Below are 16,057 nucleotides of genomic sequence, written 5' to 3' on the forward strand. Positions count from 1 at the left end.
GAGGCCCCAGGCAACAACTGACAGAACGAGAGGACACAATCCTAAGTTGTACCAAGGCAAGTTTAGGTTAGATGTTAGAAAGAAATTCTTTACTGAAAGAGTGGTTGGGCACTGGAATCATCTGCCTGGGGAGGTGGTGGAGTCACTGTCCCTGGAGGTGTTTAAAAAAAGACTGGACATGGCACTCAGTGCCATGGATTAGTTGATGAGGAGGTGTTAGGTTAGATCATAGGTTGGAATAGATGATCCTAAGGTCTTTTCCAACCTAGTCCATTCTGTGATTCTAATTCGAGGGCATTCTTGGAGGTCCCTGAGGAGTAATGCCAACAAGACTGCCTGCTAATACTTTTGAATGACATTAAAGGGAACCTCATCAGTTCTCCACACAAGGTGTTCTTTGCCCACTGGACAAGAGTTGAGAGCACACAGCTCCTTCTGCTGCAGCCCATCATGCTCCAGCCTGATGTAAATAAATTATTGAGGGGTCACAGATGCTGTGCCAGGCTGCTCCATTTCATCCCTGCTGCCAGCATGGGATAAGAAATAGAGGGTGGAGAAATGTAGAGGGTCCCAAGGAAGTCCCGGGGACACCAGCAGACAGGGCAGAGGAGGGAGGAGGAAGAGACCACCGGATGAATTTGGGGTCAACTTAGTGAAGACAGGAGTACGTGCCATGTTGCTATTCAGCACCAATGTTCCTGTCAGAAACAGTGGTTGTTGAACAGTTAGACCGAGAAAAAGAAATTTGAGGAAGCATCTTGTGTTGAGATGGTTTCCACAATCGCAGTGCAGTAACCTGTGCGCTTTAAGAACATTGTACTGATATCAGCTGTTGCAAACAGATGATTTTCAAGGTCTTTTCCAACCCAAACCGTCCCGTGAGTCCGTAGGATCTCCAGCAGCCAGGTTACCCGGAGCAGCTGGGGCGGTGCTCGGGGGGATTTGGGGTTCACAGCACTCCCGAGCCCCGGGCACGGTGATGGCGGCAGCGGCGCGACAGCGCTGGGCTGCCCCTTGTTCCCTTGGGCCGGGAGCGGGGCGGGCAGTGCGGCTGGGCACCGCACCCCACACGCCCCGCTGCGCTCCAGAACCGAGCCCGAGGCCCCCGGGCACCTCCGAGTGACGCTGCCTCGAGCCCGGCCCGGAGCCCTCGGCACGGCCAGCCCGCAGCCCTGGGGCCGTCGCGTCCCCGTCCTGGGGGTCCCGTCCCCGTCCTGGGGGTCCCGTTCCCCAGGGCAGAGACCCCAGCACCACAGGGCTCTCCAGCACCCCGGGGCTCTCCGGCCCCCGACATGGGCGGGCGCCGCAGGGTCCGTCCCCCGGCTGCCGCCCCTCCCGTCGGGGCGGGGACGGGACACGTAGTTTTCCGGAAAGCCCCGGCCATAGTTTCGTTTCTCTGAGCTCATTTTTGTTTCTGATTCTTGGGGCGGCTGCGGACGGGGCGATGGCGGCTCTGGAGTCGGAATCGGGTCTTTCGGGGCTGGAAGAGGAGCTCACCTGCTCCATCTGCCTCTGCCTCTTCAGCAGCCCCGTGACGGTGCCCTGCGGGCACAACTTCTGCGCCTCCTGCCTGGAGCTCAGCTGGGCCGGCCTCTCGGGGGGCTTCAGCTGCCCGCAGTGCCGGGCCACCTTCGCGGGCCGCCCGCAGCTGCAGAAGAACACGGTGCTATGCCGGGTGGTGGAGCAGCTCCAGGGCCGCGCCGGGGCCAAGGGCGAGGAAGAGGAGGAGGAAAATGAGGATGGGGATGGGAAGGCGGGGGGGTGCTGGGAGGAGCCCCCCGTGCCCTGCGATAGCTGCCAGGAGGCGCCGGCCGTGCAGACCTGCCTGACCTGCACCGCGTCCTTCTGCGCCGAGCACCTGCGGCCGCACCGGGACAGCCCCGCCTTCCGCGACCACCAGCTGTGCCCGCCCCTGCGCGACCTGCAGCTGCGCAAGTGCCCGCAGCACAACAGGCTCTTCGAGTTCTTCTGCAGCAAGCACGGCGTCTGCATCTGCTCCCTCTGCCTGCTCGGGCACAAACTGTGCCCCACCAGCCACTTGGAGCAGGCAAAAGCCGCTGCCCAGGTGAGCAGCCGGGGCTGGGCAGGGGTGGCCGGTGGCCTCCGGGGCTGGAACACCACCCGAAGGGCACCCCGGAGCGCCCCTTGGGCTCCCTCGGTGCTTGGGGAGCCACTCTGGAGTGCGGAGTGGAGGCCAGAGCAAGACATCCGCTGTAAATCTCGTGTCTGGCGTTTGTAAACTGTTATCTGCCCTCCAGCATGTTTTCAGGCACGTCCTCAGGGTCATTCCTATCGTTTTCCTCCTCTCTCCAAGATGTTGCTCAAGAGCAGGGATGTGGGAAGGCACTGTCAGGAGTTGATTCCCGGCTCCGTGGCTGGGCTCACCAGTGAGGCCTCCCATACTCTATGGCATCACCCAGAACTCTGAGCCTCTGCTGCTCTGCTCCCTGCCAGCGCCTGTCACAGCCTGAGGGGTCGATGTTCCTCTGCACGTGTTCTGAAGAAGAAGAATTATAAAGGTGTCGTAGGGAGATCTCAAGTATGTAGATGAAAGCCAGAAAGAGGTTCACAGAGTAGAAGGGAAGGAAACCTGGTCTTTAGCATTTCCAGCACAGCTGAAAATCACCGTGGGTGAGTAAGGTATACTGAGAAAGTTTAGGTGGCCAAACTGCCGTCTGTTCAGTGAGTGTGCGCACAGCTTAGCTGCAGAACTTAGGCCTGACTGAACTGAGCAGAATCTTGAACTAAAAGAACAGGTAAATGTCATCTGAACGAGAAAATTCTCGCAAGGAGATGAGTGAACAGCAGCATCAACTTCCTGCCCAAAGGTCTAACCTGAGAGCTAATGTAACATTTGTTCTTAGCGTGAGAACTGCTGTGCTGATGAAAGCACCGGGTGCTTTGTGTGTCACATAAAGAGAAGAGAGCGTCAACAATAGCATCTTGCTCTTGGGAGAGGTGAGGAGTCTCTGTGGGTGGCAGAAGCCACACTGTGCAGGGTGGCTTACACCCTCTGAGGTTCAAGGGGAGGTAGGTTTTAAACTGAGAGTACTAAATGCTTACAAGAGTAATTAAATCTGAGAGCCGACATGATAACTGCCTCTCTGAAATACTTTCTGGTCTCTCCTCTTGCAGTCGGCACTGAAGAAAAAACTCGTGGAACTGCATAACCAGGGTGAAAGGACTGCCCGGGCAATGAGCACAGTGAAAACAAACCAGAACCAATCTGCTGTAAGTGGGTAGCTGTTCAGAGTTGCTCTCTCTGTGCTCTGTTCTCTCTTCAACTACTCAGAGTGCTCTCAGGTTGGCTGACACCCGCTGGCCACTGCACGGTGTTGGTGATTGTACCCTTGTGACAGCGGCTGTACTACTCAGGCTGCATTGGCAGGAAAAGGTGTTACTAGGAAGGAACAGAAAAGAGGGTTTTGGCAGGGCCAGGCAGCTCTGTGGGAGATGGGAGTAAACCGGGCCCTGTGCATGGTTTTATACCCTAATGTGAGGATGCCACTGAGAGCGGGCTCCATACTGTAATAAATGATCAGCAAATTTTTTCAATAAATTTATTGAAAAATTTGGATGTAAATGTCAAAAAAGCCACAAACAAAACGCAGTGTCGAGCCCAGGCTCAGCACTGGATGAACTTTAGATTCGGTCTCCACCTCCCCAACCTCCCTCAGTTCACCAGCTCTGTCATCGGGAGGGTCTGTTTTTATACAGTTCTTCTGCTGGGCAGGGGTTTTCTCATTCCTTTGTCCCTCTTCTCCTCATGTATTCACATGGTCCTTTTTTTCTGAGTGCGGTCTGACTAAGAAGGGATGAATACTTGTTCCTTCTTAGGGGAATCTGGTATTGGGGTGCACACCCTTAAGGATGTAGATAAGACGCATATCACGTGCTGATCACCGGGTCGTTGCCGGGCTTATCTCAGGGAAGTCTCATCTTCTCTTGGTGCCACCCTTCTTTCTATTGCAAATAGGCCTCTTCCCCTAGTATTGGCAGAGGTGGCACAATTCCTTGAAAATTTTAATTCTTGCACGTAGATTACTTTATACCATATTTTACAATAAAACACGAATTAATTCCATAAAATATATCGCACGTACCTTGTGAAGGAAGTTTTCTTTCCAAGCCACATAGAAATCTACAGCTCTTGTCTTGCTCATTTCAAGGCAGAGAAGTCCACATTTTCCTCAGAGGCTTTCGTGCAGGTAGCACTGAGAGTATTTTGTTTACAAACTGTTCTTTTGAAACCACTGCCTATCTGCTCTTGTCTGCTCCAGGAGACAGCTTCAAGAAAGAAGGAATTGATCAGAAATGAGTTTTCAGAAATTAAAGCTGCAATTGAAACAAGAGAAAATGAGATCATGAAAGCAATTACAGAGGAAGAAAAGAGAGTTTGGAATAAGTTTGATTATATTTACAGTGTTCTGGGAAATAAGAAAAATGAAATTCAGTCTCTCAAAGATCAGATTGAGATGGCACTGACTGAAAGTGATGACGTTCTGTTTTTGAAGGTAATGTATCATTTAAATGTAAATTCAATTCTTCATTCTAGAATGCAGAATAGCAAAAACTTGCTGTGGTCATCCTGCTCTCCAGAGACCTCCAGCCAAATGGAAATGAAGTGGTGTGCAAGAACCTGCTATCAAAGGATGTACTGTAAAGTACAAACATGAGTGAAGGAATCCTGAAGGGGTGTCTGGTAACTCTCCCAGTTCAGCCACTGCCTCTGCCACAAGCAGAGGGGTCAGTGGGCAGGAGTCACCTCCATGAGGTGTGGCAGCTCTGTGCTGTGACCTGTCTGGTCGGTGGTTCAGGTACCAGTGGGCATTAAGGTGTCTGAGCTGCTGCTGGAATTTTGCCATGAGCTGTGTCTGACTGTAGCCTTTGTTCCCTTGAATTTGAGATGAATGCACAAACTCCACCCCATTTAAAGTAAGTCAGTTGTATTTTTCTCTGTGTGCTACCCAAGGTGGTCTCTCATTTGTCATTTCAGAGAGCAGCATCACTACAACAAACATCAACAAAAGAGGCTTTTGTTCCTGTGGTTGAAATGGACCAAAATGTGTTGCATTGCACTTACCAGTCTGCCATTATCCTCAAAGACGTAGTGAAAGTTGCAGTGATTCAGAATAAGGAGAGAAAAGAAGAAGGTACTGTATCACTGGGGAAACTGGCATTTTCTGGTTTTGCTTTGAGATGAAGTGAGGGATCTTTCCTCTCCAATCCAAATAGAATTTTTAAATAAAATGCAACAAATATGGTTGGTTAATATAAATTGTGTCTTCCAATCTCTGCAATGCTCCATTTCAGCACAAAAACATTACAGTCTGGGCTAAATTGGCAGACAAAACGTGCCAGTGTTTCTTCACTGTTATCTGTACTTGGATAAGCTGATGAGTATCATGATATTACACCCTTCTGGCAAAGCTCAGCCTTTCTTCCTTAGAGTGATTTGTGGTATTACTGTGTAGCAGGGTTGAATGTGGTTAGGATGTGGATTTGAGAGGAGATCTGAAAAGCTTTAGAGCAGCAGGACTCCACTTACATAGCTGTAAAGGTGCTGACTGTCTAAGTGTGGTGGAACAAAGCTCCACTTACTGGGTTAAGCCAAATTATCTTTTGGACTGGGGCGTGGGTGTGCAGTTCCCATCTCTGCCAAATATCACTTCTGTTTGTATGGAAAAATATCCTCACTAATGCATGACTGTTCCTGGTCATACAAACCATAATGTAAATTATCCCCATTGCAGCCAAAACTGTGAAAATTAAGGCCCCTCCAGCAGCTCATCCAAACAAACCTACCGGAAAAAAGCCTCACGGACCACGTAAGTACTACAGAACATCATCTTGTCCTAGCTATGACTTTATTGTTAAATAAGAGTTGGAGCAGCTACTCACAGCTGTTTGCTGTGGTGGTGATGCAGTGAACACCCTGACACAGGGAAGGGAGGGTGCTTTGGGATTTTTGGGGGGTGGATGCCTTGTGAGCTGGACAGGTGAACTGCACAGGAGCACGGGTGCATCAGCCTGTAGTGGTGTCAAGGTAGGCTACAAAGCAAAGCAGAGCCTCCCCACCCTCTGGTTGTTGCAGATGTATTTTTTTTTTTAATTTGTGCCAAACACCTTTCGGTTTGTTTGATAGATTTGTATGTATTGGGTTCTGGGTAGGATCTGTTCATATTCTGATTTTTTAATTCCTCCCTCACAGACCAGACCCACAAAGAGAAGAGTGTTCCTCCGGCTCCAAGCACTTCACATGACACAGATACTAGTAAGTGGTGATTAAAGGAGCCTTACTCAAACATTTTGCTGCCTCCAGTCTAGGGCTGGGACAGTAGTCTTTGTGGCAGGTTATACTGGGGCCTTTCAGTGCTGTTTTGTCCAGATACCAGAATTAATGGGCACTGTAGCCTGTGTGGATGATCTTCCATGTTTTCTTTTTGAAGTAAATGCAAATGTTAAGAAACAGCTTCAGTTACTTCCAGGGAACTCTTGACCCATGGTCCAGGTGCTGGGTGTGGAGCAGTCAGAGGGGTGTGCAGGGGAAGCAGGACTGGAATGCAGCTGGATCTCCTCTTGCTGCACTAAAAGCTCTGCTGTAAAAAGGAAAGGAATGGTCAGTGCTCCTCCAGGAGTATTCTACATGCCTGAACACACTGCTCCTGGAGGGGAGATCAAGCTCCATCCAGGCTTATGACCCTGTAAAATGAGAAGCAAATGGAAGGTTGTGCTTGATGTGCAGCTTTCCAGTCTGAGGGTATTTGTATGTAGGAGAAGGGAATACAGGTGACCTCACCCCGATAAATAACAGCTGTGCTAATTACACAACACAGCCTTGCCCCTGGTGAGTCACAGTAAACACGAGTATCCAGTAAAGATAAACGTGATAAAAAGGAGTGGGTTAGTGGGTGGTGGGAGGATTGTGGAGGAGGAGGATGATCCTGGGGAGAGAATCAAGTGTTGTGAGGTCACTCTGGGTCTGCAGTCAGAGCCTGTTGTTGGAAGCTGCAGTCACAATCTGGCCAGGTAAAAGCCTGCATTCAGAGTCTGCAAACAAATATATGCAGTCAGAGCTCAGCAGGAACTAACCAGCAGTCAGAGGCTGCAAGGGAAACCTGCAGCAGGAGCTTGCTGCAGCCAGGGTCAGTGAATAGCTGGAGTCGGGATGGTTGAGCTGGAAAGAGGAATAAACCAGGACTTTTCATGCTGTGATAAACAAGAAGTCTATGCCTCAACTCATTTCTACCCTCTAACAAGAGGGATGCTGCAACATTTGTACATGGCTTCAGCCTGCTGGACTGTCAGCTCTTTACTTTTGCAGTTTCAGAGGAGCCATGGTGATGATGTGACAGCTGACATAGTCTTACCGGTGGCTTTTGCCTCCCAGTAGAACTCACAATTTACTTTTTTCTTTTCTCCCTTCCAGAAGAGAAAAAGAAAGCAGCTAAAGTTGGTGAGTCCAAACTTTCATCATGCCTATTGTAATTTTTATTGACCGCTCTTAAAATTATAAGATGGTCATTAGTGTATTGAGTAAAGTTCAGCTCTTGCTGGCCACTGTAAGAGCAGTCAAACACTGAGAGGAGTTATCCAGAGAGTGGGATTTTCAAAACTTGACATGACAATGAACAGTTTGAGCTAATATTGAATTAACTCTGCATGAGCAGGAGGCTAAACTAGATCAGCTGCAGCCTGAGTGTGTCTGTGAGGGGATGTTAGACATGTGAGGTCTCTTCCCAACTGGCCGAACTCTCTTTTCTTCTGTTGACACAGCACCAACCACAGCACCAATCACTGCAACTGCTTCTTCTAAAGAGCTCATTGACAGCTTCCTGAAGAAATCCAGAGAGGAGCTCTTGCAGTGTAAGACACCCAATATTACATTCCTTAAAGATGAACTTTGCTCTTGTAGTAGTATTATGTGTCCTCTGCAGTTACTCTGCAGAAAAATACTTCTGAGGGGCTTGAGGTAGCTTAATATGTTGCTGCAAATAAAGGAAATTTCTGGAGAAAAAGGAGGCAGGAGGTTTCTAAGTGGTTCTTTTGCCAGTTGAATCAAATTAATCTTCAGCATCTGTGTATCTTTATGACGACAAATGAAGTTTTTTTAAGTAATGACTTTGGTTTTTTGGTTTCCCCAAAAAAGACAGCATTAAGGTAGCCTAGAAATACTGTGTAGTGCACTGTATTCTTTTTTAATGAAATGCAGGCTTTTAAGTGAGCCCATGATGGCTTGTTAAGATGCTATACAACATGGCATACCTTTTGCAGCAAGATCAGCAATCACCTTCTTTTGCCAGGGTGTATTTGGGTGATAGAGGGATCCTGTGGGGCTGCAGGAAGGAAGAAATGCTCTTCCATTTGCCTGTTGTGTAATGTAGAGCTGCAGGTGAACCCAGCAGCTTTTACTGTGGCCCTAAGGACTGGCTGCCCTGAGGAGGAGAGCAGAGCTGGCAGATAAACATGGCAACAAGCGCTGAGGCAGGACAGGATAAAATAAAAGCGCTTTGTTCTCCAGTACCTTCAAGTGCTTTGTGTCATTGCAGATGCTGCCAACATCACGCTGGATTACAACACGGCTCACAACACGGTGGTTCTGTCTGAGAACTACACCAGGATGTCCATCTCAGACACCACCTCTGGGCACAAGTACCACCCTCAGCGCTTCACCGATTACCGCCAGGTGCTGGGCTTCCAGTGCTTCAAGAGGGGCATCCACTACTGGGAGGTGCAGCTGCAGCAGAGCAGTTTCTGTGCCGTGGGTGTCTGCTACGGCAGCATGGAGCGGCAGGGCCCCGAGAGCCGCCTGGGCAGGAACAGCCGCTCCTGGTGCATCGAGTGGCTCAACTCCAAAATATCCTCCTGGCACAACGACGTGGAAAAGTGCCTGCCCAACACTAAGGCTACCAAGATCGGGGTGCTGCTCCACTGTGAGGGGGGCTTTCTGATTTTCATGGCCGTGGGGGAGAAGAATAACTTGATCTATAAATTCAAAGCCCAGTTCACCGAAGCTTTGTACCCGGCCTTCTGGCTGTTTTCCAGTGATGCTGTTCTTTCTCTCTGTCACATGAAAGAGTAAGGTCCTGTATCTCAGTTTAGTTCCTTTACAGCACAGATAATCTGTCTCAAAGATTGTTGGATACAAAAATTATCATCTCTTTTAAGCAGTTTAGGAAATCTGCCAGTTCTTTGGTCTGAATCGCTAAAGCCTTTAGATAGTGATTTAGCAAAATGTTGGTGATGCTCAAAACTAATGGTTTGCAAAGGTCTTGATTGCCCTAAAATGAAAGTTATGATACAAATCCCTGTTAAATGTCTTTAGTGGTGCCTGCGGCTTCTGTGGTTTCCTGTCAAGGAGCAACAGAATTAATCTGCTCCACGGGTAACAATGACCTCTTTGAGAAAGAAACAGGAAGAATTTCTTGACAAATTCAGGCTTTGAAGGAGGTGTCACTGCCTTTTTGCCTGTGCATGGACTGTTGTCCATACAAGTGTTCTCAGTGTGTGACTCAACCAGATGCTACAGAAAGAGCTGTTGAAGTCCATAAGTTCAGGTCTTACGGCTCTGAATTGTAAAAGCCAATATGACAGATCTAATTGGAATGGAACTGCAGAGACTTTTAGAATTAGTGGGAGAGAAATGGTATTAGAATCACCAGGAAACAAATTACATCAGCCCAGACACTGGGAATACACCAGAGAGTTGTCAGGAAGACATCCTGCAGAGCAGTGGTGTGCATCCTGTGATGAAGATTGTGGGATGAAGCATTCTGTGTCATCTTCTGATCCAGAGCATGCTTCACATCTTCACACTGAAGGCTCTTCAGTGCTGGGGTGTTTTTTTGTGTGTCCTGAGGAATTCAGGGGGTGCATTCCTGGTCTCAGGGTCTCCTGTCATAAAGCTTTTCCTCTTTATGAGGTGGGATATTCTCTGCTGGTGTATCTTTAGCTTAAAACAGTGTCTCCTGTCATAAAGCTTTTCTTCTTTATGAGGTGGGACATTCTCTGCTGGTGTATTTTTTTCTTGTTCAGGTGGTAGAAATTGGATTTCTTGCATGGTTTTAGGACTCCAATTTGAGGAATCTCAAGACAGAGATACCTGATACCTGCGAATACCTGAAAAATGCTGGTTCCTCTCTGCATGAAACCCATGGGTAGACAGGGTGAGCCTTTAGACATACAGAGGATTGGCACAAAGGAGAATATACATCCATTGTTCCTGGGATGGATTTTTAATTCTCCTGGTGTTCTTTACCTGGGTTGTGGTATGTCTTCAGAAGTTCTCACCAGGTACAGAGAAATCTGCACTTCTTACTCATAACTTTGAAACAATCTGTGGGCAATCAAGGTATTTGGATCTCATAGTTATTGGGCCTGTATCTTGTTGGTGCCTCTGGGCTTAGTGTGCCAGCTCTTACTTCTTGCAGCCCATGGGAAGCTCACACAGGAACCTTCCTGGACTTTGATTTATAAATCTCCCCTTACAGGACTTGGTGAAGTAGAACACAAAGCCACTGCTGGCACTTTGGCAGGGAATTGTTAGAAAGATTAAAAGAACCTCTGTGACTACGTTCCACATTAGCCAAAGTGCCTTGGACAGAGGCTTTCAGGAATTCAGGCCTGGTGTCTCTATTTTTACTTGGTTTGTAAACTCTTAGTTCCTTGTCAAAGATAGCACAAGTCTCATTTCTTCCAATGTTTTGGTCAGAATAGGGTATGGAATGGGTGGTGGATCTAAAAGTGCCATGGCTATCTTTGGAGCAGTTCCGCTCTCTCGAGGGTCTCCACTTTCCAAAGCAGTCGGCACTAAAACTCCCAGCCTGAGCAGAATGCTGCAAAAGGTGCAGAAATAGGCTGTGTCCTGCTGGGAGCCAGCAATGGATGACAGACTGGGGTTTCTGCCCTTCCAGTTTTTCAGCAATGAAAGATAAGAGCAGTTCCCTCTGAGAAGTCCTTTTGCTGCTTGGCTGTGCCACAGGGCTGCAGATTGACCCTGCTGGATGCTAAAGGAGTACTCTGTCCCTTGAGTGTGGGCAAAAACGTGCTCCAGCAGTCTGTGCAGTGGAGAAAGTCCCCATCCTCTGTTCCCTTGCTGCTTGACTTTACAGAGGTGTCAGTACTGCCCTCTGAGTCTATGGGCTTCTGTGGCCATAGTCTGGAGGAACACCCAAACAAAGTAAAGAGCAGCTTTTATTCTGCCTTGTTGGATAAAGTGGGATTCTTGACATGGGACTCTGGTGTAGGACCAAGCATGTGGAACATGTGAGGTGCCCTGCAATGAAACAAGCTTTCTCCTGGGCCCCTGATCCTGTGTTTTGCTTTATTTTGTGCTATGAATGACTAGAAGTCATAGAGTGAAGTTCTGTTAATTTGGAATTTACAGAATCACAGAATATACTGAGTTGGAAGGTACTCGGAAGGATCACTGAGTCCAGCTCTTAAGTGAATGATTTGTATGGGGATGGAAATTGTGACCTTGGCATTACCAGGACCAATCTCTGGGCTTCTGAGAAACGCGGTCTTGGTTAGCTTCAGGTATATGTATCTTGCATCTATTGGAATATTAGTGTGATACAACTATTATGACTAATAATAAATATTAGTGTGCTTAGGGAAAATACTATTTACTGCGTGGTAAATGATCCTCTTAAACTCTTTTCAATTGAAGTGGTTTTACTTGGGCAGTACCTGTCAGAGCTGCTCTGGTTTTAAACAAGACATATTTAGGAGCACATATTTTAATTGTAATTCTCTTTTTAGTATTACAAAGAAAGCAACTCAATCTAGAATAAGAACTCATTCTGGTGTTAACACCGTGAGGATATGCATTGATTTGCATTTTAATATACAAGTGAGAGTAAATGAAAAAACAGTTGCTGAATGAAAATAAGTGAACGTTTAATATTCAATTAAAGACATCAGTAAAACAGTGTACTTAGAAAAAGAAATACTTATGTAGTTGTAAACCTGTTGATTATACTGATACATCAACCCTGTACTTCAATCTGTATAAGGTGTATTATTGTTTGGAGCTGTGGCAGCCACCACCATGGATCTTGTGCCATCTAGTGCCTGTGAGCACTCCTGGAGCTGGCTGGGGAATGGGGATGGTTTAGGTTCAATAAACACTCACAGTAACCCCTAACTCCGGATGTTTCGTTCTCTGCTCAGGGTCAAAGTGGGGAGGAAGGCAGAAGTGAAGACACGACAGGGTACCAAGGACACCTCTCGGTGCATCACTCGCTGGGTTATGGGAGGGCTGGGGAAAGGGTAGGCAGAGCTCTGGTGTTCTCTGCACTGCTCCTGAACTGCCTCCTTCCCCTGAGCTGCACAGCCACTTATCAGTAATGCTGCATCCTCACTGAGGAGGAGGAAATCATCTTTCCCAGCCAACAAAACTGGAAACCTTTTTGGGTAAACAAAACCATGGTCGTCAGCTGGAGGAAGATGGAAAGTTAAAGACACAGTGTGGGATTGCTTTAAAAAGCCTTAAGTGAGATCCAGCATCTGCTAGCCTAGCATCTGCTAATCTGGCAGCAGCAATAGATGATAAATCCTGGTACCACCCAGTGAAATTGCTCCTGAATTCAGCTCCTGAACTCTCAATGAATGTTTGAAATACTTCCACAGAAAGACAAGGTAGCAATGATTCCAAAGGAAATATTGCAAATGGAGGGTAACGGTTGCTGGAGAATTTCCTTGGGAATTATAGATCTCCTTAGGAATTATGGACATTTGGAGGTGGAATCCCAGTTTCAGCCTTGGGCACCTGCAGGAGAAGAGGGGTCCTTATCCATAGCAAGGAAAGCCCGGAGCCCCTGCAGGTCAGGTGCAGACAATGAACTGTCCAGGGAATGAGCAGCAAGTCCCCTCTGTCCCAGCCCTCACACTCGGAGTGGCAGCAGCTGCAGGTGAGAGCTGTCACAGGATGGTGAGGGGACAGAGCAGCCCCAGGTGAGAGCTGTAAAGGAGAACGAGGGGGCAGTTCCTGCCAGGGCTGCTGAAGAGAGGAGCCTCCGCTCCTTTCGGCATGGAGCTGTGGGAGGAGAGGATCTCATTCTGGGTTCCTTGGAGCACAGGTGAGAGCCTCTCACAGGCTTTGGGGGAGCACTTGGATGTGGAATGTTGCTTTAGGGGGTGCTGAGGGACAAACCTTTGTGCCCAGCAGCAGCAGCAGCAGGTGAGCCAGTGTGGGTTTGTAGGGAGGACTTTTCTCCTTTGCCTTTTCAGTTCCATCTCACCAATTCTTCCCCGGTGCTCCCAGAAGAAAAAGGAGACGATGAGGACAAAAGGAGTTGAAATTGAGGGAAGAAACTCCACTTCTGTTATTGTCTGTGTTTAACCTGGGGGGAGTCCTTCTTCACCTGTGATTCTAATAAGTGGTGGTACTTGCATGTGGTTTTTATTCAATGTTATGTTCTTTATGGTATATAGTGTTTTGTTTGGTTTTTTGGGGTAATGTTTATTATGTGGAATTGGCTTTTTGAGTGAAAATATCTTTATGGATGGGCTTGTTTGTATTTGCAGTAGAATCAATTTAAGTAGATTTTTTTTGATAGGCTTCTGATATGTGTTATTGGGGTTTTGTTTATTGTATATAGGGATTCTAATTGGGTGAGGCCAGTCTGGCTGGTCAGAGTTTGGGTGTTTTGTTATTTGCAGTTTTAAATTTTTTTAAGCTTTTTCTGTTTAGCGGTTTTAAATAACTTACTGTATAGCTTAATTTTGCTAGTAGGTGGTGTATGATGAGGGATGTGGTGTATTTATTTTGTGTTAGGGTTCTTAGTTTCCATGTTGATCAGATTGGTTTTGAACTGAGTTTTGTTGTTGAAATTTTTTTTGGTGGGGTCTTACATTTTTCAAGGGTATGTTTCCTAAAGTTTCCAATGGTGTAACCGGCTGCAGTGTGAGGTATAGAGGAAGTTTTAATTTATTTAGTGGTGGCTTTTATCATGGTGAGTGTGTAGTGTTTGTTTTGGTGGATTTCAGGTAATGTGATGTAGTTAATTTCATAGAGTTTCCTAATGTTTATAATTGCATTATTGTTTATTTTCTTATAGGGGTTTATTTATTTAGCTGGTTTGGCTATAGTGTGTGTTTTATAGTTATGGATAATTTAGGAGATACTGTTTATAGTGAAATGGATCTTTTGACTTTCTGTGTATTTATAGGTAGTATTTTTGTTTCGTAGTATTTTTGTTTTCATAGTTTTGAGGCATTATGGTTTATTGAGTTAGGAATAATCAGTTTTGGTGTTGTAATTTAAGTGTCATTGTACTCTTGTTATTTTTGCAGTTTGATTTGTTTGGTGTTGTCATGGTTTAGAGTAAATATGGGAGGAACCTTTTGAATTGAGCTTTTTTGGAAAGTAAACCCAAAGGGTATCTCTCTTTTAAACTGGTTTTGGGTAAGAACTTCTTTGGAGAAAAGTGGACAAAGCTATTTGTTGAACAAACCAAGCGCTCACAAGCCTAAAGAATGAATAGCATGTAATAATAAAACTTCTTGTTATTTTTAAGTGAGATGGTAAAATCAGAAAGTCCTTGCTGTGCGTTGTAGCTGAGCTCCTTTGGTCTTTTATCAGCACTTCTGGCATTGATAAAATTGCTGAGTCCAGGCCCTGTGGGCTGCAGGTAACGCCTCTTGGTGCTCCTCTGGGTTTTTAGTCTGCAGCAGGTTTAAAAGTCCTAAGAGAAAAGAAAAAAAAAAACCCAAAAAACAGTATGGGAAGTTCTCTGCCCTAGCTAGCTAAAACTGACTAGGAGCCAAGCAGCTCTCTTTGCTGCAGTCTGTCTGCGCTTGAGCTGAATATATTGGGGAAGGAATACACAGGAGTGAGTACTGTTTTCTTAACACAAACTGCGCGCTTTGTCTTCCCTTTCTTTGCTCTCAAGATCGGTCTGAAAGGTACAGAAGGCATTTTTGAAGCAGTTATTTTACACGTTTGAGGGGTTTTGGCACTTAAAATATTTGGTTTGGAGGAAGTTTGCTTGGAGTTAGCATTAGTTATAATGGGATTATTTTATTTTTAGTTAGGTGTTTTTAGGTTTTATTGCAGTTAAAAGTTGTGACTTTTTTGTTATGTTAGTATAGAGAATAGGTTTTCATTTTGTTTGTAGTGATGGGATTGGTGTATATGGTGTACTAGTCTTGACTAAGGGTTTAAAATTCCGTGTTTTTGATGTGTTAGGTTAATGAATTTACGTAGTTCAAAAGACATGGGTTCTCTGCTTCTTATTTGGTTAGAGGCAGGTCTTCAAGTTGGGGGGGTCCTGGGTATATATTTTGAGGTTTTTTGAGGGGAATGGACGTGGCATTATTTTTAGTATAATTGGTAGTTTGATTATGGGTAATAAGAGCTGGCCTTTTTTTTTGTGGATTTTTGGGGGGTTTGTTTTTGGAATTAATGTGGTTAGGGTAGTGGTGTTTCTGGTGCAGCTCTAAGCACCCATTATTGTTTGTGTGTTTCAGGTGGTCCATTGTATTACACAGGGATCCCCTCACTGACCGGCCAACAGAACTGCTGAGACCATGCATCAGTGTTTGGTTTTCTTTATGGTACCTGATTGAGAGACAGCAGCCTGGAGACAGCAGGAAATTCCGCTGGCACCCGACATGGATTCTCATCCCCGGACATCCAAGAGATCAGTGGAGGGCTCCGAGCCACAGAGGGATACAAATGTGGTTGCTGGGCTGGGAGGCACCAGGAGAGATTTTTGAGTCACGTTTGGACATGCGGATGTCCAAGATGTGACCCCTTAGGCTACATCAAGGGAAGGTCTCAAGTGCTAAACTGCACAGGGCAGAGCAGTCCCAAGGCATGTTGTGTCACTTGTCTGTTGTGCTGTCTGCGTCTTTTGGGTGCGTCATATGGCGTGTCTTTTGGCTTGTCCCTCTGAGGGGCCTGTTGGAGATGCCAGGCATCATTCTTAATATCTCCCTATTCCTTGGCCAGGTGCTGATGCCATTGAACCTTTGACTCGGGAGCTCAGGGGCACATTGGAATCCATCTCTGTTCACAGGCGTCCAGGCCGATGCCTTTTCAGGTCTTGTT

The 16,057-nt window shown here is 46.6% G+C and overlaps 1 protein-coding gene across 1 annotated transcript; it reads left to right on the top strand.

The window, feature by feature from the left end:
• The first annotated feature begins 1,392 nt into the window (after nucleotides 1-1,392).
• TRIM25 (tripartite motif containing 25) lies at nucleotides 1,393-12,148 on the top strand. Its single transcript, XM_066332424.1, has 9 exons — nucleotides 1,393-2,065; nucleotides 3,136-3,231; nucleotides 4,281-4,514; nucleotides 4,997-5,153; nucleotides 5,754-5,828; nucleotides 6,212-6,274; nucleotides 7,430-7,456; nucleotides 7,777-7,866; nucleotides 8,550-12,148. The coding sequence occupies exons 1-9, from the start codon at nucleotides 1,445-1,447 to the stop codon at nucleotides 9,080-9,082; spliced, it is 1,896 nt and encodes a 631-aa protein (XP_066188521.1). The 5' UTR covers nucleotides 1,393-1,444; the 3' UTR covers nucleotides 9,083-12,148.
• The last annotated feature ends 3,909 nt before the right edge of the window (nucleotides 12,149-16,057 follow it).

The sequence above is a fragment of the Sylvia atricapilla genome, chromosome 18 (genome assembly GCF_009819655.1).
Source record: "Sylvia atricapilla isolate bSylAtr1 chromosome 18, bSylAtr1.pri, whole genome shotgun sequence".
In the NCBI taxonomy this organism is placed as follows: domain Eukaryota; kingdom Metazoa; phylum Chordata; class Aves; order Passeriformes; family Sylviidae; genus Sylvia; species Sylvia atricapilla.